Source organism: Schistocerca serialis, chromosome 4, assembly GCF_023864345.2.
Source record: "Schistocerca serialis cubense isolate TAMUIC-IGC-003099 chromosome 4, iqSchSeri2.2, whole genome shotgun sequence".
Lineage (NCBI taxonomy): Eukaryota > Metazoa > Arthropoda > Insecta > Orthoptera > Acrididae > Schistocerca > Schistocerca serialis.
Genome location: NC_064641.1, coordinates 110,772,670 through 110,797,990, shown reverse-complemented (window position 1 = coordinate 110,797,990; position 25,321 = coordinate 110,772,670). Strand labels below are relative to the sequence as shown.

At 39.8% G+C, this 25,321-nt stretch overlaps 1 protein-coding gene across 2 annotated transcripts in view; it reads right to left on the bottom strand.

Moving 5' to 3' along the window:
* LOC126473654 (MICOS complex subunit Mic60) overlaps nucleotides 1-25,321 on the bottom strand; it is a 51,194-nt gene that overhangs the window by 24,597 nt on the left and 1,276 nt on the right. The window contains exons 3-10 of one of the 2 annotated variants that reach the window (XM_050100878.1): nucleotides 16,135-16,338; nucleotides 15,947-16,053; nucleotides 8,504-8,611; nucleotides 8,122-8,271; nucleotides 6,818-6,956; nucleotides 2,681-2,885; nucleotides 2,457-2,594; nucleotides 2,234-2,368 (exon numbers count right to left, since the gene is read on the bottom strand). In XM_050100878.1, coding sequence (XP_049956835.1) covers nucleotides 2,234-2,368; nucleotides 2,457-2,594; nucleotides 2,681-2,885; nucleotides 6,818-6,956; nucleotides 8,122-8,271; nucleotides 8,504-8,611; nucleotides 15,947-16,053; nucleotides 16,135-16,338 — 1,186 coding nt within the window. The remainder of the gene's footprint in view (nucleotides 1-2,233; nucleotides 2,369-2,456; nucleotides 2,595-2,680; nucleotides 2,886-6,817; nucleotides 6,957-8,121; nucleotides 8,272-8,503; nucleotides 8,612-15,946; nucleotides 16,054-16,134; nucleotides 16,339-25,321) is intronic. The other variant, XM_050100879.1, reaches the window with a different exon arrangement.

Sequence of the window (25,321 nt, the reverse complement as noted above, 5' to 3'; positions counted from 1 at the left end):
TTGATACCTAATCACAGACTGTTTCAATGCACAGATTACCAATGTCCTACTGTATACATATGTGCAGAATAATTGCATTTACATTAGTCAAGGTGCCACTGTAGCACATTTATGAATCTTAATAATAGATAAAAGTAAAATAAAACAATATCGCTCCTTAACTTGTGACACCTTATAATGTTTTTAACATTTTACGTTACCGATATCAAACAGGCAGAAAAAAGATCCACATCATCCTAGTGATACCTTGTAAACCACAAATGAAAGAGTTGAGGTGAAAAATGTAGGAAAAGACAGATTGCTACGTATCATAAAAATGACACATTTACGTTGCAGACAGGCGCGTTTAAAAGACAAGCTTTTGGCCACAGCCTTCATCAAAAATAGAGAGAAACACACACCATTTACTCAAACAAGCAAGCACACCTCAAGGACATATGATGATCAACTCCGGCAGCTTGAGCCAGAACGCAAATATCACATGGGATGGAAGCAGCAATCTGGAGGTGGTGGGGAAGGGGAAGGGATAGCAATATGTGGGTGGGTGTTTGGGGGTTGGGGGGGGGGGGGGGGTCAGGGGAGTGCTGTCTGGCAGTGTGTGCAGGAACGAGAACACCAACAGACACAGCAACAGGAGGTTGTAGGGCAGGGAGGTGAGGAAAACGGAGCAAAAAGGAGAGAAGCAGGGAAAGATGGGCAGTTGCATTGGCAGAGAGTGGGAGACGAGATTCGGAAGGATGGAGGGGGGGGGGGGGGGGGGAGGACAACACATTACCTTAGGGTGAGGCCAGGATAATTACATGAGCAGAGACTTTGCTGTAAGGATAACTCCCATTTGGGCAGTTCAGAAAAGCTGGTGGTGGAGGGGAGGATCAAGATGGCTTGGGTAGTGAAGCAGCCACTGAAATCAAGCATGTTATGTTCAGCTGCATGTTGTGCCACAGGGTGGTCTCTCTGCTCTTGCCCACATTTTGGCAGTGGCTGTTCACCCTGGTGGACAACTTGTTGGTGGTCATACAAAAATAAAAGCTGTGCAATTATTGCAGCAGACCTGGTAAATGACATGGATGCCTTCACAGCTGGCCCGACCACTTACGAGATAGATTTATCCTATGACAGGATGGGAATAGGAAGTGCTGGGTGGGTGGATTGGGCAGGTCTTGCATCTCGGTTTTCCTCAGGGATATGATCCCAGAGGCAAGCGATTGGGACTGGGAGTGACATAGGGATGAACTAGGACGTTATGAAGGTTAGGTGGGTGATGGGACACAACTTTAGGAGGGTTGGAAGTATACTGGGTAGGATGTCCCTTGTTTCAGAGCATCATCATAGGTAATCAAAGCCCAGGCGAAGGATGTGGCTCAGTTGTTCCACTCCAGGGTGGCATTGGATGATGAAGGGGGCGCTCCTTTGTGGCTGTTCTTGCATGGTGATGTGGATTATTGGTGTGTGAGGGGAAATGAGATGGGAGATCTGTTTGCGAACTATGTCTGCAGAATAGTGCCTGTACGCAAAGGCCTTGGTGAGTCCCTCAGCATACTGGGAAAGGGAGTTCTTGTCACTGCAAATATGCTGTCGGCAGCTGGCCAGGCTGTATGGGAGGGATTTTTTGCTGTGAACGGGATGACTGCTGTCTAAGTGCAGGTACTGTTAGTGATTGGTTGGTTTATTGTGGACAGAAGTGTGGAGAGAGCTGTCAGAAAGGAGGTCAATGTCTAGGAAGGTGGCACACTGGAGGAAGATCAGGTGAAGCAGAAGGGAGAGAATGTGTTGAGGTTATGAAGGAAGGAAGATAGGGTGTCTTGGCCCTGAGTCCAGATGATGAAGGTATCATCATCAAACCTACGCCTGTTCAAGGGTTTTGCATTTTGTGACGCTAGGAAGCTCTTCTCTAGATGGGCACAAACAGGTTGGCATAGGATGGTGCCATGTAGGTGCCCAGATTTGTTTACTGTTGATATGTCGTCTTTATGGTAAGTAGCGATCTATCTTTTCCTATAGTGTATATTCCTACTTGAAGTTCCCTTGTTTAAGATTCTGAGGTGAATTCTATGTGAAATGATAGTTTATAGGCAAAACAAGCCAGTTTGTAACAAATATCACAAAATTTCGATCTAGGTCCTTAACAAAAGGTATGTAGAGGATTTTTCTTCTCTCCTGAAAAGTTGGGTTTTTGTACTTAATAGGTATCACATGTTAAGGAGCAATATGTTTATGTAAACTCCTACCATACCTTTTTCTGAAATTCAGCATCCAATTTCCTTCGTTCTCTCTCAAGTTCCGCTTCAACTTCAGCAATAACAATGGCCTTGTCAACAGCACCGCCAGTTTTTTCAAGAGCAATCTGCAGCCGCTGATCATATAGTGTCTGGATAGGATAAATGTATGTTCAGTTACAGTGGAGATGTAGGGGAAATGGAAAGCACTAAAGTATTACACAAAACCATTTTCTTTACCTCTAACTTCTGCAGTTCCTTTTGGTAATAGAGTACAGTGCGAAATGCGTGAAGAATAAATAGATCTAAATCACCTTCTGCAATCTTGAGTTTTCTATCTGTGATCTTAAAAGAAGGAATAAGTACTTCCAGTTCTTCCTGCAAGTGTGATGACATCTGTTAATAAAAATATAACAATTCTTGACACTTCATTTCAAAAGAACATTTACAATCTTCTTACTTACAGCAAAATGTCTTCGTGCTTCTTCCACCTTCCTCCAATATTTGTCTGTAACATCGGCTCTCTGGCGTTCCACTTCCAGTCCCTTTGCAGCAATAGCGAGTTCTTCTTGCAAACGCATAATATTCTGTTTAATAGTTTCCTTTTGTGCTTCTGATATATCAGCTTTACTATCCTCGACAAACAATCTCAGCTTCTCAATACTCTCACTGAAATTAATTTTATATTTTTTTTAATTATAATTTAATCTTGAAAATGCAGATAGGAGTGGCTCATAATCTCAGATATTTGTGCAACTGTCAAACCGCCATTATATTGCATCATTTCATTTCATTTATTTATTCATTCAGAAATCTTGTTGTGTTATTACACATAGATGTAGGATAAGTTACATTTAACACGCTTTGATACATAAATATACTTATATTGTAGGTATTCAGTTACATGTATAAATATACACATTCTTAAGATATACATTTATATAAATTATATGCTGTACATAGCGAATCATAACTTTTTTGGTATGTTACATTCATCAGATAATGATTACACAAGATTTAGGAACAAATTGTTTTGAGAAAAAGAAGAGAATGTGTATAAATTAGTATATATTTTTAAAACACCATTTTGCATATACTGTGAATTTTATCAGAAGCTAGAGCCACTTCATACGCCTGATTTGTAGTTATCCGTTGACTGAATACGTGGCATCGGTCAAAATTAACTCTCAGGGGCACTCAAGAAAACATTTAATACCCTTAGTGGAATGGATGGAGTAAAGGTAACTACTTGCTGTATAGATGAGGCACTGAGTGGCTGGCAGCCACATGAACAAGACTGAAACTAAATATTTCAAAGTTTAAGTTTTCTAGACTATTAAGCTCCTTCTTAATGCTGGTACTCTATTATTATTATTATTATTATTATTATTATTATTATTATTCCAATTTTCTTCTTAGTTTGACTTTCTCTGTTTTTCCAGAATGCACAGCAACTTTACCAATTATTTATAGTGGTGTTAGTTGGGGATTAAGGGACTAAATAGCATGTCCACCAGTCTCTTGCTTGTAGGGTAGTGTATCTGGAATTAATATCAGGCAGAAATCTGACTGAATTGTGGTAGCATGTACAAGTGGTAAAACTCAGGCACTGAGAGCATTACTGATGCTAGAGATGATAAACAATTGCAGGATATATGAACGTATAGACACACAAACAGAATAATTAATTCCTTCTAGCCAGATCGTGAGCAGATCCATAACAGCAAAAGTGAAATGGCAAAAACAATAATTAACACCAGTGGGTTGGACAGTAGTAAAACAGACAGAAATTATCAGATCAGTATGTGGGTAGACGCAGTCAAGAGTCCCACAGGAGTATGTCTGTCCTACAATTATCCACCTACAATATGCTATAGCTTACTTTTAAAGATTGAAATAGAACCAATAAAAACAGAATGAAAAAGGAAGACTATAGTCAGCATGCAGCAGAAGGCACTATGAACCTGACCATCCCACACCTGCCCTGAAAGCAGTTTACAATGTTTGAGAATAAAAGTCACTTTCTCAGTGGAAATGAAAAACCAGTACAGCTGTCCGTGTGCTGATTGTTAATATAAGAAGCAAAGAACTCAGAAGACGATACTTGATTCTGAGAGCCTGAAGGAAAGGGCATTCCTCAAGGATGTGAGGTACTGTTTGCAAAGCTCCGCAACCACAACACATAGGTAGCTCATTATGTAGGTAATATTATGGGTTATCTGGCACAACTAATGTGTAGGTGATGTAAGATGATGGACTGCTTCTGGGAGGAATGTGAGTAGGAACACAGTGCAACTGTATCTCCTCGATAGTGTAAATTCATTAGAAGAGGCAGTATCAGATGTTGATACCTATCTCAAAGTGAGTAGAAGCCTTTTATGCACCCACTAAACTGCACTCTGGAATTGTCCAAGATGTTGAGTACGTAACTGCTGCTTTAATCAATTCTCTGGTATACTGACATGATTGGGACTCAGAGAAAGACAGCTGAGCAGGATGTACAAATAAGATCAGAAAGAATATTGTGAGTACCAGATACCACTAGGTGAAACGAGCAACAGGAATCAATCGCCTGGAGACTGCTCATCGAGTTGCTAGACATTAAAAAAAGGTCAAAGAAGGTCTGTTTAGTAAAACATAAGGCTCTATTAATGGCTATCAGATCCCCAAGGAAAAAAATCGCACGTTCCTGTCCATGATTTTGAAGCCATCAGTGTAAATGAAACAAGTACTTCAATATTCCTGAAGAACTAAGAGAAAGAGATGTGGAAAGGTGATCACAGGATGACTTGAACTTTAGGTCCTTAAAATAAATCGGTGCTAATTTGTGTTCTGGGTACTAAACAAGCAGGGGTGCACAGGAACAAACAAGAAGCCTACACCCTTAATGTAGGCAACAGTTCCAGCGGAGCGTCTCAAGACACATTCAAAATGGGAAACCCATTTTAGCTTTAACGTCACAGCATCGACATCCTATTATGAAACAAAGAATTTGATGAGTTGGATGGATAGGTAATTTTTGTATGGGAATTATGTAAATGAGCAATAGTCACCCTTGTCAGAACTGAAAAGGTAACATCCTGATCCGGCAACACAACAAATATGTACTGTGTGCAACAATTTCAAAGCTGAAGGGCCGCTGAGCCATAAACCCGGCATTCATACTCCAGTTTGGATGAGCCCAGTGTCTGGTAATTCCTGAGCAGAGTTAAGCTTTCGCATGCAGCTAGCCTCAACTTGATGGATAGGGGTACAACTAGGTCATATTTTACCAAAGAGGAGTCTCAAAAATTGGGGCTGTGCAACAATGCCAAATCATTGGGTGCCCACAGAGTTCTGGGTTGGGATAAACCGTGGTATGGTGTAGAAATAGATTCAGCAGGGGAAACTGGAAACCATGGGAAAGGGTCCAAGTGGAGGCCCATCGGATGGCTCTTAGGAGCCAACATTCAACAAACGCTACAGACTGGGAGCTTCACCAAATGCAGAAGTCACTTGGAGGGAGCCACGCAACACGTGCACGCGGTTGTGTGTGTGTGTGTGTGTGTGTGTGTGTGTGTGTACACACACATCTATAGTTGACAAAGGCCTTATGGCCAAAAGCTTTATTTGTGACAGAGTTTTTGTTGTGCCTATCTGTGACTCAGCATCTCCGCTATATGATGAGTAGTGACTTTCCTTTTCATAATATTGTCAAAAAATAAAAGAAGGTCTCCAGAGAGACTGCCCAGTCTCTAGTAGGTCTGTAGCCATTAACTAGAAACCTAACTATGTTTACAATTAAAATGTTTTCATGTTATTGTATTACAGTCATAATTTTACACAGCTGTCTGGATCTCACTCCAAGTAATGAAATTCACATGGCCACTGTCATCACCAGATGTTGTGGTGCCAACAACCAAGCAAAAAAATTTTAAAGCAATAAATTAGGTCTGAGAAAAATTTGTGGTGAACTGTGTGAGGTAATAAAAATTACAGCTGTAGAGGGAATAGTGCTCATCATGAGATACGCACTTTCTGTAGAGAGAAGTGTCAGGTTTGGTAGATGAGCTATTTTCGAAGATTAAAAATATGTAGTGAGAATTTAAAACAAAGCAAATTCTTATGTCTAACTTGTAGGACTGCCATTTTAACTTACATGACTGTCGTTTTTGTTGACATCACAGCAATGAATGCAGAACAATTTAGCCAGACAGAGAATTGCATAATCATGCATAGCTGTATAGCTATGGCAAGGTGCACTATGTGTGCCATTACTTCACTTGGTAACTACATAGTTTAATGTCAACATTCAACAAAAATTGCCAGTGACTAATGACAAACTCTTACATGAAAGAATATGGAAAAATAAGATGCTGAGGTTGTGTGCTGATATAATGGTGTGTGTGAATCAGAACATGGATATCCCACTGGCCACTACATATATTTGTAGCAAGCACCTCTTCAGCCTTCTCAGTCAAACCTATGCTACCTGATCATGAAATGCAAACATAGCTCAACCCAATTTCCCACTCAAAAGACTCATCAAATGACTGAGATATGGATTTTCTTAAATATTGGACATTTCACAAATTAAGCTATGACAATTTCTTGGTACTCACGTGGCTGTTTTGGCTCTTTCTTGTGATAATACCAATGCTGCTTCTCTCTTTTCTGCTTTTGACTTAAGTTGCGACCACACATTTGAGTCTATCCTCTCTATTGACTCTTCTACAATGTGTCCAATATCCTTGCCATGTTCTAAAAATAAGAAACAAAACATTTCCATTATTGGTGGTTATGCTCATTTCTTAAAAATAATTATGTCAAAAGTAATAATAATATAAGCCCTATGGGTACAGATTTTCTTAGGAGGCTGTATAAACTACTATACAGTATTCAGGTGTGGTAAAGTAAGTGTGACTTTCCACATATTGCTGGCCATGGGATTTCTTGCACTCTGTGTGAGTGTGCATCAACTTAAAGCCCTATCGGATGAAGATGTGTGATGCCATATGCTATCACTGAACTTACTACAGAAAAAGCCATAACTTTTTATACAGTACATTAGAACATGTTTAAAACGTATGACATACAAATTTTCTATCCATTCAAATGTACATTTTTCAAGTTATTCAGTATTACGGAAGGCAGACACACTGGTAGAATTAAAACAAGTCAGTATCACACTGGGATTCACAGGGAACTTAAAATGAGAATCTTTGGGAGATCAGCAACAATATTCTATTGAAAATGTTGCAAAAACAATCCAAACACCTTAAATAATATCACAGAAAAAAGTAGTGAGAACTATTTTTGGTGCCAGACTAAGAGTATCATATCATAAGCTGTTTGTCCACTCTTCATTGTGTTACGAATCCTGTATACAATGAATCTGATGTTTTATTGTTTCACTGTTAGCATATGTTGTGCAGCTGCAACTTAATAATCATTGTCTGGTGCAGATCCCAGCAAACAGAGGGTAGGGCAGCTTCACTGCAGCTTAAATGTGCCAGCAAAGAAATGTGCAAGCTGCTCGGCTGTGGAATAAATGTTTTCTATACCTGCACGCAACTGAAACTGACTAGGCATGATTTATGTTCTGTGGGAAGAGAATCCATAAAATTAACAACAAAGGATGAGGAATACATAACACAGGGCTGTCTTTTATGTTAAACTAGTTATGAAGGAAGCATATTGCTGGGATAGAGTAGGTAGTGGTAAAGAGAAAGTGTAGGAAAAGGTTTGCCACAGGGGTAGTTGCATGGATAAGATGCATATAGCAAATAAAAGGCTGGAGTGGTATCACAATATCATGAAATTTGAGACTTTTGCCTTTACAGCTGCTTCCTGCATATTTCTTTTTCGAGATATATGTTCCCAACAGATGGCACGAATTACTACGTACACGAATGTTCCAGCTTACCTTTACAAGCACAAGCAGCTTCTCTATACGCACTAATCGCTAATTTCACAGAATCCATCACATTCTGCTCCAACTCAGAAACATTCTGAGGTTGGGCTGGTGGTAACTTGTCACTAGCAGCTGCAGCAGTTGGTCTTGCTTGTTCGGGAGCTGTATAAACAGAAAACAATAATTAGTATATCAAAGTCTGCTTTAGGGATAATATATGAACATACCAAGGTTCAAATATTAATAAAAATACCAAGTAATTCATTCTAGAAGCATAGCACACACTATGACAGATCTGCAGAACAACATGCAAAAGCGCTACAGCAGAATTACTTCAATGTTCCACGTTAGTAGTGCAACAATAGCTGAGCAAATTTAGCAAAAGACATCTTACCTGTTTCAGGTGGAGGAGGGGGACAGTCAGGAAGAAGTCTAACTTCAGCCTTTGCACTCTGAGGTTCAGTAGGAGCATTTGTAAAGGATGGCAGCACCTTTGCAGGAGCTAAATGGAATAGGTAAAAGAAAAGGGTGAGGTTGAAACACCAATAATGAATTTTATTAGACAATCATTATTTTAGAACAAGCTAGACCCACACACAAGCATAAAGTGTTAAAATTCTAATGGGGGCCACATCACCATCACTCCGCGAGTCACCTTACAATACATGGTGGAAAGTCCTCCTAGTACCCCTATCATTTTCCCACTTTCCAGTTCCACTTGCAAATGGCATGCAGGAAGAACAACTGTTGATAAGCCTCAGCAAAAGCTCAATTTTTCAGATTTTATGCTCAAGGTCATTTTGTGAGATGCTCATTGGAGAAAGGGATATGTCACTTAACCCTTTTTTGTAACATACAAACTCAGAATTTTGACAGTAAATCTCTCTGTGATGCACAATGCCTCTCTCACAGCATCTATCAATACAGTCGCATAAGCATACTCATGAAGGCCTCGTGCTTAAAAAAAATGACACAATAAAATACATTTCTCTTTCACACATCTTCTACAGCTCCTCTACTAATTATTCCTGGTATGGATCTCAGGCTAATGAATAATATCAAAGAAAAGGGTGAGCAATGGTTCTGCATGCAACTGCAAATAGCAATTTCAATGGACTCTGCAAATAATCTCTGTCCGGCATCTGCCCTTTTTACAACTAGTTTTATGTGGCCATTCTGTTTTAAATTGGCTAGGATGCATAATCACAGGTATATACATGTTGTGACTGCACCCAGTGATGATCGCCAACTGAGTTAAGATGACAATGGGTACTTCTACTTATTTCTGTTTAATATGTGTAATCTGTTTATTTCAATGTTCAACTCTAGGTTCCTACACCAAGAGTCAACAGTGAAACCCTTACATTAATTTGCTAACATTTTCTCATGTCACAACTCCTCCATATACCAGAGTATTGTCTGAAAACAGCCTAATGAAACGAAGGCCTTATGTAGCAGGTTATTTATTTATATCGTGAACAGAAACTGTCCTAACATCCTTTTGGAATAAAACTGAAACTGTGAACAGTTTTGTTTTATTTCAACTGTAACCCCTCCCCCCCCCCCCTCCCTCCCACATCTTCATACCATACCCCCACCCTTTATACATTGTTGTTGGTGTGACAGAAACAGTAAACATGTTAAAGCAGCAAAACAGAAAATGAAGGTAAGGCAACTGTTCAACAATAGCTGACTGATGTGTAGCACATAGAAACAAGATGAAGTAAAATAGTACTGCTTTCGAGCTCTTGCTCTTTCTTGCCACGCTAAGTCTCACAACAGAGAAAGACTACGGCTAGTATAAATACTGTTATACTGTTTTCTGTTGCATGCCAAACATCAGTCAGCTCTAGGTGAGTGGTTGCCTTGCCTTTATTTTATGTATTATTCTGTCACGGAATTCACATTGTTATTACAGCAATTAAATGTTCAACAACACAACATGCAAAACAGGACTGTAAGGAAAACAAAGCAGGACAAAATGTTGAAACATAACGAGTGAAGTAGTTCTGTTATTTGACACACATGTTAATTCAGTTCCCATTACCCACATTTTAATGCTCAAAGAGTAAGACAGGACCAAAAGGAAAGTTTTTACCTTCAGGAGGCTAAATGTTTCCTACTGTCAACATACACACAAAACTACCCTAACTTTCAGAACTATTACTGCCTTCCCCTGTGAGGAGACAGGGATAAGTTGGGAAAGGTTAAGGTGGAGGGGCAGACCACTTAGGTCCCAGGTTCACAATTATCAGTGAACTAGCTGAGAAAAAATTTACAATCTGTGTGAGTAAATGATCCAGATTCCGAGCTATCAGCACTCTCCCACAATGAGGCAGTTATCTATGAGATAATTAGTAATCAAACAAACAGCTGGTAGGGATCTGATGCAACTGGGCTGTTTAATGCTTCGATGGGTCTTTACCGTAGGGGAACACCTGTATGCAGTGACAGAATGATATAATGAAAAGTTTATTTTATTATCGTTTTATTAAACAGTGATTTAACTCATATAATGCAAGTTTATTTTATCATTATTTAATTAAACTAAGAGCAAAGACAGCTTTTCTTTACATGTGTACAAAATGTGCTGTGCATTCACTCATGTTACGAAAACCAGCACGCCTGCTCAAGGGTTAATACCCCATGTCATCATTGCCGCATTTGATTTGACCTGAGCTGTACTTTGTGTATGTCCACTAAATGTGTTTTAAGTTTTTTATAAAGGGTTATTCAAAAAGAGGGAACAGATTTCAAACATTTATTGCTTCCAAACTATAAAAGATTGAAACAACGTCAATGTTCCTGGTAAGAGAAAAGTTCAAATTTGTATGAATTCAATGTGAGCACCATATGTTACACAACAAATATAAAATGGTGGATCATTTCCTACTACATACAAAGTAGCTAGTCTCCCATTATAGAATTCAATGCTTCAACAATGCAATGTCTTAGACTTTCCTACATAGAGGGAATAAAAATGCAGTCTTTCACGTAACCCCATGGATAAAAGTCACAAGGTGTGAGGTCTGAAGACCTGGGATGAAGTTCATTTTCTGCTTCTCCTCTTCCAATCCAAAGTCTTGGAACAGTGTGTCATTCAGAGGTCACCTCAGAACTGTTAATAGCGCTGCTTCCAATAGGGATTATATCATCATCATCATCATCATCATAATCACTATTACTATTATTATTACCTTCATCAGCAGGTATATTATTATGGTTTTGCATGTGAACTTTTACTGACTGTATCAATTACTTAAAACTCTAAACTTTTATTTATAGTCATACTTCCTGGTCCTGCTAAGTAAATAGCAAGTAGCAACATTTTCTTTCAGTGAGTATGAAGAGAAATGTGGACTTGCAGACTAAAAATTACTGTCAGTATGTTCTCCATCTTATGGCTGACTGCAAAAACCGTTTTCAGGAGCTTGTAAATGAAACGATAATTTACCCGCTGTCCCACAATCCATGCGGAAGACCCAAATGCCAGATCTACCCAATTCACTCACCCAGCACATCCTCCTCTAGTCCTGTCAGAATTATCTGATCCCATCATAAGCAAGGCCACCTGTGGAAGCAGCCACACCACAGTAGATCTGCCGCAATTTCGGCACAGCATTTTATATGGATGTAACTATCAACCAGCTGTCCACCACGATGAATTGCCATCATTAAACTGTGGCTGACAGCAAGATGACTACCCAGTGGCAAAGCAAAGCTGAGGACAACATGCTGGAGTCCAATGGCTTTACAACACATGCCACTGGATCCTTTCCCACCAGCAAGAGCTATTCTGAATTACGTAAATGGGAGTTATCCTTGCGACACATCCTTCATTCACGTAATCCTCCTTGCCTTGATCTCCACTAACCCACTGCACCAGCACCCTCTAGCCAATTGTCTACTCTTCCTCTATCCTGCCGCCTGCTCCCAAATCGTGCCTTCACGTCATCGTCATGGTGCACTGCGTGAACTCACTGGCTTCTGGGTCTTCAGGTCACATTCCTATTTCTTGTACCTGCTGGATTTTCATTCCATTTTGCTATCCTGCACACACTAGCAGCCTCCTTCTGAGCCACTATCCAGCCCTCCCCAGCCCCTCTTCCCACCTCTACACCCCGCACACGCGCGTCACACCACGACACGAGTCTACATAATCTACCTGCCGAACTACAGAACTATAGCCCTCGCAGTCCATGTTTTCAGCTAACACAACTTGTGTGTTTGTGTGTGTGTGTGTGTGTGTGTGTCTCCAAGCACTTGCGTGAACTCCTGACTGTTTAGGATTGTCTGGGAGCTAGTGAAGTTTTCATTTCTTTCTGTGCCTTTTGATGACTCAACATTTTAGTTTTTGGCATGTAATCTCCTTTACTCCTAAATTATTTAATTTTTTTAAAATACAGTTATAAGCAAACAAATATTGTAAAGGTTTTAACACAGGGAATCCACAGCATCAATGTTCTTTTATTCCAATATGTAGGTTATTAGCCTTTAAAGAAAGTGAAACTTTTATTAATTAATTCAGTGGACAGGCAATAAGGAGGAGGAAGAAATGGCCCACCATGAAAAAGGGTTGTACATGGCAGGCACAAGTACCTAGTGTGGAAGATAGTGTTCCAGCAAGTGAATGGGCTTGTGAATGTGCACACACCAGGGAAACCATAAGAGATGTGAAATGGGATATTGCAGCACAATGCCATAAAGAAGCACCATAAAAGAGAACAGTACTGTGATGGCAACAGAAACTCTTCAGAAATGGATATAATTTGGATGGAAAGAGGATAGGTCGGCCATCAACACGAAAACAATCATGTGCAGCAGTGGCAGACTATGTGACTTGATCTCCCCTAAAATCTTTGTAGAAGAGGTCTGCTGAATTCAGAATTACAAAAATGACTATGCTGACACGCATGAGGAAAGAACTTGAATTAAAATTTTTTAGGCAAACATTCTTAAATGACTTGAGTGACGAGGACATGTAGCGAAGACATGAAGCTTGCTCAAGATTGCTCTACATGTTTGTGATGCTCCCACAGCAGGGCCAAGTTTTCTTCTCAAACAAATGTGAAATTTATTAATCTTTTCGGAAAATCATTACAAAGAGTTACAGAATAATCACCCACATTATGATCTGATCTGCAATGTCCAGTAGGCACTTCATAAGGCTGTATCTCTGACATTGCAGTGAATCAACATTTTCACTTCCAAATGTTGCATGAATGGTTTATTTCAGAGCCCCTGAGACTGAACATTCTTGGTGACAGTTGACTTCAGCAAGACAGAGCTCTTGCTCACTACACTCTCTGTATTCAAGAATTCTTTGATGAGTACTACCCCAGAGATGGCTAGGGAGAGTATGGGTGCATGTGTCAGCACCGATCAAAGTGGCCTCCAAGGAATCCAGATCTGACATCATGCGACAATTCCCTGTGGGATGTATTAAGCATCATGTTGCAAAACAATGATACCAGACAACTGATGAAATAAAGCAAGCTGTTAGGGAGGCATTCGAGGAAACCACACTGAGGAAAATTTGACACGGGATCTGGCGCCACATAATTTTGTGCCGTGATAATGGTGGTGCCCATTCTGAATTGCTAAACAAGCTGGAATGTAAATTATCAACAATGTTCAAAATAAGGAAATATACACACACATCATGACCAAAAAAGTGGAAAAGTGGGTGGGTAGGGGTGGGGAACAGGGAGGGAGGGAGGGGGGGGGGGCGCATCATGTTGCAAAACAATGATACCAGACAACTGATGAAATAAAGCAAGCTGTTAGGGAGGCATTCGAGGAAACCACACTGAGGAAAATTTGACACGGGATCTGGCGCCACATAATTTTGTGCCGTGATAATGGTGGTGCCCATTCTGAATTGCTAAACAAGCTGGAATGTAAATTATCAACAATGTTCAAAATAAGGAAATATACACACACATCATGACCAAAAAAGTGGAAAAGTGGGTGGGTAGGGGTGGGGAACAGGGAGGGAGGGAGGGGGGGGGGGGGGGCGCGACAGGACTTTCGGATCAGACGGTGTATCGCTAAAGGCAATGGCATACAAGTGATGCATACCAAGAACACCACAAACGTGTCATTTTAGGAACCATATCCCACCCCACAGGCTTAAATTCTGACTTATAAATTAGATAATCTTCATCTTCAGCATTTACAAGTTGCAAACTTCACTAAATACAACATTCTGACAATCACTTTATCCAGTAATTGTGTGTTCAACAAGTGATTTTATAATATGGGATTGATGTGTCCACAGCAATTTATCAATTAATTTGCTTGTTACCTACAAACTAGTTCTGGAGATAATTTCACCATTGTCATTGGATTTCTGTTCATTTTAAAAAAAAAACAACCAAATAGACGCTATGGGACATCTAAATGCAATTTAAATATTGTGATTGTGATTAGTTAAATGTTGATGTGGTTTTTTCTTTCTGTACTTACACGTCACAACTTGTTAGCATGCTATAGTTCCTCATATACCACGTCGTCAATGAGACATGCACCTAATAATCCACTTTCCACAATTTCTAAATCTCTGTGAAATTTTTCCCATTCAAGGTTGACTGCTTTCTTTATTTCAAACAATGTAAAATTTATTTGTATTATGAAAAGGATAGTTGCTACTCACCATATAGCAGAGATGCTGAGTGGCAGATAGGCACAACAAAAAGACTGTTAGAATGTGAGCTTTCGGCTACCAAGATCATCATCATCAAAAACAGACAACACATACACACAACTCGCACACATGACCATAGTCAGTGTGTGTGTGTGTGTGTGTGTGTGTGTGTGTGTGTGTGTGTGTGTGTTTGTTGGCTATTTTCGACGAATGTCTTGTTGGCTGAAAGCTTATTTTGTGACAGTCTTTTTGTTGTGCCTGTCAGCCACTCAGTATCTCCACTATATGGTGAGCAGCAACTATCATTTTCATAATACTGTTACATTCCATCCTGAATATCCCTCTGTTTGAGTTTGCTTTCTTTATTTCATAGGTGTTCATCAAAACGCACATCAGACTTGTCAGTGTACCTACATTAGCAAAATATTATCTGCAAGTAATGAAGATTTTGTCATAAAGTTCTGCATCCAAGAAGATTTTTGCACTATGTATAAATGTTATTAGAGTTTACTGTGGTGAGATGATGATGATGATGATGACTGATTATTCTTTCCCCAAGAAATAAGTCAATATGCATAATGTAAAAATCCTAGGACTCCAATGGACATGTATGAAAGTTTCAGAGTAAATAACCATTTGTTTCCAAAAATATACAGTTAAAGGTCCATAAACAGATTTTTGTAGAATATCCAATGCCTTACAGACAATAAGCTCCAGGAAAAAGCAATGAGCCAAGAATCCTACTCCAGCATCAGTAAAAAAAGACAACACATTAAAAAGAAGAGAGCTACAATTCATCTTAAGATATAGTAGCCACTCAGTGTTGCTTTACAACAGAGAAAGCTGTTATCCTCGAACCTGTGAAAAAAAAACCTACTCCAACGATTTCATTGCTTCAGGGCCTCTGCACAGTATGTGATACCAAGATGACAAGCATGTGTTCCATCAAAATACTGACAAAAACATTTGACAGCCTCAGCAACATTTACTGCACTGGGAAAGGCTTGACGTGCATATAAATTTGTTCACGTTTGCCATTTGCACACTGATGACAACTAGCCTATTATGTGAAATATGATGGCAGAAAATGAATGCAAAGGCAACAAAAATGAATAGATGTAGCAACAATTTGTCTATGTGAAATCTATTAACAGCACACACAATGTGCAATTTAATGGTTTAAAGTATTACTTTTATGAGCTTTCTTCTCATTCGTCTCTTCAAGTACAGGTTTCGGTTCTGTTCTAGGTTTTGTAGGTGGAGATTTATCTTCTTTGCGAGAAATCAGTCCCAAAACTCTAAAAAGAAAGAGTCAATGTATCATCATTACTGCCTTATATCTCAATAAATAAGTACAATTATGAAAGAGTGCTACTTACTGGTTCTTCAACTCACTGACATAGTTGTTCAGAGAAGTATACAAGGCATTATTATCTCGTAATACTACATTAAAAGCATCACCGGCATAGGGAACATTAGCCTCTAACCACCTTCGAAATTCTGGGTCATAATTGGCATATGCAACTGTTCCTCCAGAGGCCAATGTTATTGTACCTAGAAAATAGAAGAACTTCCCAGCTCTCCTGGAAAAAATAAGTACAGATACAAGACAAATGCATGCACACATGGTTAAAACGCACAGCTATCTGCTCATATACAAGTAGGGGCAGAATCAGAAACAATAGGGATAACAACTTACATAAATCATGGGCTTTAAGGAGAGACAGAAAAACTTGTCAGAGAATAAATTTGGATTTAGGAGATGAAGGGAAGCAAGACATGCCATTGGATGTAGATGGAGAGGAGGAGGAGGAGGAGGAGGAGGAGGATGAGTATTATTATTATTTGGGGTTAGGGGTGCTCAACATCATGGTCATCAGCACTGTGACAAAAAGCCAGCATGCCAATTTCACGGATGGGGACAGAGGCTATCCTCACATGCAGAGTAATTTATAATGCTTTAAAGTCTGCCAACCTTCCCCACCATTTTAGGGATGAGGCCTGACTACTCACAAATGTCAACACTCTTGTAACATTGGAATCAATATCGGCTAGGATAGTGAGCAGATCTCCATCGAACTGAGGGCTGTCCTGATATCAGTTCTGTAAGTCACATGTTGCCAAAATACGCTGAACTTAAAGTGGGTCAACACAAACCTCATAGAGCAGTGGATCCTCCCACTGGAGGAGGAAGCCATGTGTTACAGGGCTATGTGTGACATACAGCCTGGTAAGCGGCGAGGCTTACCTGTGTGATCGATTTGAGTAACCACAGTTTGTTTTCTGTCACCTTCAACCATTCAGTCTCGCACTGACACATGATGAGTGTCTGAAAATGAGAAGACGGCATGCAACGGGATGGGACATTGATGGACAACACCATCCCGACATGCTTCATTGACTGCTTTCTCGACCACGTCGTTTCTCTGTATCCTGATGTGGCCAAGTACCCAGCAAAAGATCACCACCTTGCCATGGTGTTGGAACACTGTAAGGAGTCCTGGATGAGCTGAATCAACTGGTCTACTGGATACATTTGGTGAAGTGCTTTTAGTGCATCAAGCAAGTTCAAACAGACAAAAAACCTTGTACAGCGAAGTCTGTGAATCCTCTGCAGCGCCATCATCATGCCATGTAACTTCGCATCATAATTTGAAAACCATATCAGGGAAAACAGCAGAACAAACTAAGACATTCTCTTGCTGGGAGCCACCTGTATAAAGAACAATGAAACTGTGGTACATACTTAAAATGGAGGAAAACAAAGTTGTAAAAACGTAATCTAGAGTACAAGTTTTCTTATACTGCATCAAACTTAAAATAACTTTGGGCCCCTGAAGACACCAAGGCAGCAATGTGTTCCATCCCTGGCTGTGTATTCGGAGGTCTGATAGATCCAGAGTTTTGAGACAGTCAGCAGCACGTATCTCGAATGGTTTGGTCACATGAAACTGATTCCTGAACAGCCGTTCAGAGTTGGGTTGGATCACTGCACTAAATGCCAATGACTGAAGTGATGCTGAGATTTTCTGTGCCTGTCAAGCCAAAAGAATATGCCACTGAATCTGGAGTGTTAGTTCAACAGCTTCTACACAGAGACTCTGAATTGGGCTGGTCTGAAAGGCCCCAGTCAATATCCGAATGCCCTCATGGTGGACAGTGTCTAACATCTTGAGATAGGAAATACAGGCTGACATAATCTAAATGTGATTAAACAAATGCACTACAAAACTGCAGGACACAGGATCTGTCTGCTCCCCATGATTTTCTACTAAAGCATTTAAAAATATTCATTGTCTGTGAAGTCCTTTGTTCGTAGGTCTTTCAGGTGTTGTAGCCAGTTTAATTTCGAGTCAAATAATAAACCCAAAAAGTGCACAGTTTCCTGAAGATGTAAAATATTTTCCCCCACTGTGAGCACTGCTTGGTTAAAAATTCTATTAAAACTGACACATGTAGTTTTCCCTGGTCAGAACCCAAAACTAGTTGTCTTGGTCCAGATTCCCAGCCTCCTGATGGTCAGATGGAGCTGCTTCATCGTCATTGTTAGACCAGAGAAAGAGTAGAAGACTGCAAAGTCATCCACAAACAAAGAGCATTTGGCAGGGCTTGCAGAGGAAATGCCACTGATAGCAATGGCAAACTGTGTGACACTGCCTTGGGGGACCCCATTCTCTTGGAGACAGCAGTCAGACAAGGCATCACCAGGGTTATATTGACAGTGCTGGTCCTTGAAGAAGGATTGGATAAGAAGTGGCAGACATCCACGTAGTACCCATTCATGAAATTGGTGAAGGATATTTTAACTGCAAGTAGAGTCATATGCTTTTTCGAGGTCAAAAAACACACAAACCAAAATGGTTTCGGTGTAAGAAAGACTCCTGTATCGCCATCTCCAGTACAGTTACGTTGTCAAGGATGGAATGGTAGCACCTGAAACCATACTTTGAGTGGCTCAAGTGATTTCAGGACCCAAGCAGCCAGACGAGGTGGTCGTTGACCATGCATTCAAGAGTCTAATCCGTACAACTGGTACAGGCTACACTCTGGTAAATGTTACTACCGTCCTTGCCTGGTTTACAGAATGGAATTAATATTGCCTCCTTCCAAGTCGTAGGGTACTGTCCATCAAACCAGATCTGATTAAAACAAAAGAGGAGCTGTCCTTTAGCTTCAGGGCACAGATGACAAAGTATGGCATATTGAATCTCATTCGCATTCGGGAGGACGACGGTTCAATCCCATCTCCAACCATCCTGATTTAGGTTTTCCGTGATTTCCCTAAATCGTTTCAGGCAAATGCCGGGATGGTTCCTTTGAAAGGGCACGGCCGATTTCCTTCCCAATCCTTCCCTAACCCGAGCTTGGGCTCCGTCTCTAATGACCTCGTTGTCGACGGGATGTTAAACACTAACCACCTACCTTGAATCTCATTAGGTCCTGGAGCAGTGTCTCTTGCCACAGACAGAGCTGATTCCAGTTCCCACATGGAGAATGAAAGGTTGCAGACTTTATAATGGGACATCCTTTTCTAACATTAACTTTTTTTTTATAGAAATAACCGATACCATTTATACTATCGAGTCTTGTATAGTGAACATTCTTGGCTGTTTCACTGAAAAATTTCATTTGATTTTGTATATGATGTATTATATTTCGGGCTAAAATGTATAAAAAGAAATTAATTTGTTACAATTGATATGTACTACCAGTTAAAATTATTCTTGTTTTAGACATATTTGAAATTAGGAATTCTGGCATACTTAAAATTCATATTATTAATTGCACAATCTAATGCTAATAATTAAACTTATTTCTGGAATCATTTATAAGATACTGATATAATGTGGTAAAGAGTCTACTTTTGTCAAGGAAGTTTGAAAACTCTTTGGAATATTGTGAGTACCGTAGAATGCAAGTAGCAGTAGGCATGCCTATGATGGAAATGCATGCGTTTTTTAATTTTGTCTACAACAATGTAATTGATGGCTTTTTAAAAATGGAGATTGTGAAGTCAGTGTGATATAGAAGAATGGGTTAAAATAAAAGAAAATCATAGCACAGATAGTACTTCATCAGTTACTTTGTCATCTGGAACCCAGTAAGTCGAAATTTCAGCTGCAAGAATGTAGCCCTAGACGCAAGAACTGAAGCCAACAGCAAGAAAAGAAAATGAAGATAAGTAAAAAGTTTTTCTTATGTATATCTTACGCCTCTCAAAGCTTTTGAAAATAATGAAGAGACTAAGAGAAATATAATGATGATGTGTGGGAGGATAAGGTTAAAACTTCCTCATTATTCGAGCAGAAATGGAGCTTCCCCATCTCCGCAGTCCCACAAAACACCTTAAACACAGGAGCTTGCCCAGATGACGCAGTGACTGTAAAAAAAAAGTGTTCACCTGAACCATGTCTTTAGGTGTGTCCACCAAGACCCCATTTCTCGACAAGGCTGTAAAGGAGTGTGTACTGCCCTTGCCTGAGATCCCCCTAATTGATTCCCAAACTTGTGAATCAAGTCTTGAATTCCTTTGAGGAAGTCGCCATTCCACGAAGGTACAGATCGTTGTCTGATGTAGTTGCTGGACTGGGGGATGGTCTTAGCAGCAGCCCACTGGATCTCACAAATGATATGGGCCACTGTCTCCTGTGCACAATCCTTTTGTTCAAAAGTAGCCTGTTGACTGCACAGCAACCAATTTGCCCTTCGAATCATCCATCTTTGTCGTCTTCTGTCTACCACCGTCTGAGTCAGCAGATGGATCCACACTGGGAAGCGTCAACAGAATGTAAATCTGTTGTCACTTTCCACTGAACCGAGTCTGTAATAGCTGGGAAGCAAAAACACATGTCAATGGCTGAAAAAGACCCTGCCGCTGGGGAAAAGTCTCTCATCTGAACCCAGCTCAAAAGGCAGATATTCTCAGAATGGATAAGTTGCTCGATAATTCGACTCCTGGAGCAAGTGGTAGCCAAGCCCCACAGCTGACTGTGTGCACTGAAGCCCCCACAAGGAGGAATATGCATGGGAGTGCTCGGAAGAGTTCTGTCAGTGTCTGCATCCAAAGGATCATGAGGTGGAAGGCATACAGAACACACTGTGATGTTAACTGGTGCTAGGATTTTCACGGCAACTGCTTGTATTGTAGATTGAAGGATAATGACAGTCAAAAGAGACATTTACATATGGGAAGGACATGGAACTAATAAGGGAATTATACTTAAAGGAAAGCAGTGACAAGAGTGCACTAGGGAAACAACAGATCAAATAGCTACTGTGCATGTCTCTACACTATTTAACATAAGAGATTTATGGATGAAAGCTTGGATAATAAGAATAAACGATGGGGTACAAGTAATTAAATATGCAGATGGTCAGGAAGCAGTAAGAACTTGAGGGCATATAAACAATGTAGTTCAAATTACATACACAACAAAGAACGCAGTTTGCAGTACTCACATCGCTTCATTCTAATCTTAAAGTCAAAGTGACGTCAATGTATGGAAAGTCAAAAAAGGTGTGCCAGAATGTAGTAGACTAGGCCTTCTTTCACATAGATGTCATACAGACCTAAGACACTGAAGCCAAGAGCATACTCTTCAGAGGAGACAAGTTAAACACTTTATTTTATTATACATCTCCAGAACTTCGATATACAAACTAACTGAAATACAATATGACAAATAAAGGTACAGTACAGTAATATGAGATACTGAAAGTGATAATATAATATAGCAAGACACAGTTTTCTATTAAATGGACCACAGCCTAAAGAATTCCGCAGTTTTGATGGTCTTATCACTTGCTACATAAAGATCTTCTGTGGTGCAAGTATTGGGCAGGTTTGTGCAGACCAGGATGTGATACGTGCCCTGTAGGTCGCCACACTCAGATAATTCCTCCTCAGACGTCTAGCTCCCCTTCCTGACGTTCACCTTGTACTTGACACTTGTTCTCAGTTGGTTAAGAGCCTTCCAAATCGCATATGGCAGATGAAAGCCCATGGCAGGATTCTCTTTGATGTTCTTCCTATCCCTTTAAGTTAGTCAGTCTTGCCACAGCTCTGTTCTATGGGTTCCGGGTGCTGATGGAATTGCTGATGTGTGCATGAAGCTCATTCTTGACCTTAGTCTTGGTCTTTCTGCTTCATGTCTGAACAGGGGATGCCTGGGGTCAGACTCCTCCTCCTTTTTCTCAATTTCTGGGGCTGTTCTTTTGCAGATGTCAGGCAGCGCTATATCCATAACTTGATAGATTTTGATGACAGGAGTTGGTCATAAACAGCCAGTCACAATGTGTCAAGTCTCATTCAATGCCGTGTCCATCTGTTTAGCATGTTGGAATTTCGCCAGACTGCTGCTGCATATTCTGCTGTAGATAAGCATAGTGCCAGGGTGAATGTATGGAGCATGTTAGGCTGTGATCCCCAGGTGGTGCCATTAAGTTTACGTATGATGATGTTCTGAGCAGATACCTTCACCCTTGTTTCTTGACAATGGTCTTTAAATGCGAGACTACAGTCCACCTTTATTCCCCGGTATTTTGTACCATCTTAGTGGCATGTTGTTGCCCTCTCCAAATAATACTTAACTTCCTCCTGGCTTCCCAGTATCTCAGATGAAAGGCACAAACTTGCATCTTTCTGGGATTTGGCCTCAGGTAGTTATCATCGTAATACATGCCGAAATCCTAAAGGGCTGCTGTCAGCTTCATCTCCACTTCCTCAAAGATTTTGCCATGAGCTGCAGTTCCTGTGTCATCTGTATAAATAAATTTTCTTGTTCCAGGATTGATTAATGGTCATTAGCACAGGTGCTGTACAGCAGGGGTGCCAGTACGCTACCTTGAGGGAGATCATTCTTCAATGTCCTCCGTTGCCTCTTCCTACTATGCAGACTGACAAAAAACCTGTTTTGCTGTGAACACTGGATGACCTGTGTTAAGCAGTAGTCTTTCGTAACTGAATATACCTTTCTAATAAATTTCTTGCTGCTGACAGATATATGAATGCCATTCTGTGGCCTGTCCTCTTTCATATCCATATTCTATATATTAGTCAGATTAAGGATTTGATCACAGCATAACATTTATAAAGTTTTTATCGACATGTTGTGCGATGTGATTGAGGATCAGCCCTTCCAGGACTTTGTACAGTTGGAAAAGAAGAGAAAGTGGTCAGAAGCTTTTAGGATCAGTTGGATCCTTTTCAGGCTTTGGAAAGCGCTGCAACTTTGGCTTTGCACCAGATCTTAGGGATCTGTAATTTTGAAATGCAGGTGTCCATTAAATTTAGATTCATTGCTTTGTTACTAGCCCAAACATTTTAAATTGCTCTGGTATTAGATTATGCAGGTCTGCAGCTTTATTGTTCTTCACAGACAAAAGTTGCTTCCAGTTCTTCCACGGTGCAGATAGTATCAAAGTGGTCATCCTCACCAGTATTTCTTTGAAGCTTCCTCTCCACATATGTTATAATTTTCCCATTCAACGGTAGTTGATGTGCAATTTGATCAGGTGTTACATTAAACAGGCTTGGAGAAGAACTTCAGGAGTACTATGGGAGCTGGCTTTGAGAAAAGCTTTTGTAATTGAAATTTATCTTTATCTTGGTGCTGTTGGTGGAAGGATCTGCAGCTAGGATTACCCCTAACGTTGCCCAGAGTAAGTCTGATCAATTTTTATTCCATATTTCGGAGTATGATCTGCTGGGATGCGCCTATCTTGTATACAAATTGACGTAAAGGCATCTTTGTATGAAACTATTATTGATTGAGGTCTTATGTTGACACAGTCTACACTCATAGTTTAATGCCAATAGGTTGCCACTATTGTAAATAAATCATACATGATTTTGAAAAATAAATCAAAATGAAGATCTCAATCTGGTTTTGGGGAGGGAAGGGGCAGAGCAGGAGGGGGGGGGGGGGGGGCTAACAGAGTTGGAAATAACAGAAATTACTGAACTGTTTACTCAATTCAGCAAATTCTGCTCCGAGAACCATTTAAAAATTTGCACCATACAAGGTACTACAATAGTGTATTCTGTGTACTTCCTCTTCAGCTTACAGAACAGTATTTTGGGGTAATTTAAATGACAATTTTACAAAACAGAAGAGAGTTATCTGAATCAGGTATCACAGTTCTAAAAACAAACATTGCAAATACGAGCTTCAGAAAGTTAGTTTGCAGTACCTTCATTATATTTGTACAAATGTATGATGACAATAAAATCTAAAATTGGAGATGTACACACAATGACTGTCTACAACAGCTATCATACTTGCAACTTTGTGTTCTCTTTTGGAGAGCAAGAAAAAAGAACTCTTACACAAAGAAATAAAGTAAATCATGAGGAACACTACATCACAGTGGATAATGTACAACTGAACTCTATCTTCTGACAGACATGTATATCATTCTTTCTTAGGATTTACATAATGTACAAAGTACAGTCCACATTGTAAATAATGAGTTAGGATAGCATCACAAACATAGCATAAAGGTCGCAATCTTCACTTACTGCTCCTGATCTAGAGTAACTCTCTTGAGATCATTCAGCTTCCACATTTGTATAAGGCAAACGCTAAAAACGGGTCTTTCAATTATTTTATTCTTACATCACATGTAGGAGGAATACTTCATGTCTACATTCACACACAAAAAACATGACTGGTATGACTCTCACAATTATTCCTACAAGTCTGTTCTCATTAATTTGTACAGCAATGCAGAAATTATGGGCATACTGAAAAGTAAGATACAATCTGTCAGTTATGACCAGTGACAGACTGCAATTACACATATTTTAACTAGTAACGTATTGGAATTTCTATGGATATATGGACAGTTTGGATGAAAATATTCTTGTTATTAATATTTTCTTGAATAATTATTTATTCAATATGTCTACTCATGGCTGTGGCTGCCCCTCATACAAGATACTTTTAGACAAATTAAATTCAAAATATCAGATCACAGTGAGGAAATAGGGGCTCTCAACAAGGATATAAATACAATTACAGAATGCACAATTTATAACAACAAAAAATTGTCACATCCAGCCGCCTAACCAGGTCACTACATAAAAAAAATGTGAGGTCACTGGTCAAAGCAGAATGACAGTATCGCCTTCTTCTATACACCTGACATTTTATGTCCCAAACAAACTGTTCTGTAAGCTCCTTGTTTGTGAATCAGCCACAATTCCTTTGTGTCCAAACTGTAGCTCTACGTGAAAACCTTGTGAATGCTGAAAATAATGCATTTTTTAGGTTTGCTTGCTAGTTATAAGGAAGAAAATCTCACAGATGTTCAACTTTCAACAACGCATTACACTGCTCATAGTTTTTTTCTTTTTTTTTTACATACATCAACTAATAAAAATGAAAGAAATGGTAAAGGGGTGGAGGCAGTGGGTTGGGGGATCAATACTACACAATCCTTACGCATCTAGTGAAATGAGTCTGAACCAATTACTTTACTTTTTAAAAAACAATAGCATACAGCCAGCACAAACATTGCAAATGTCACTCTCTGTCCTACTTGTGTTTGTCAGGCCTTGACATA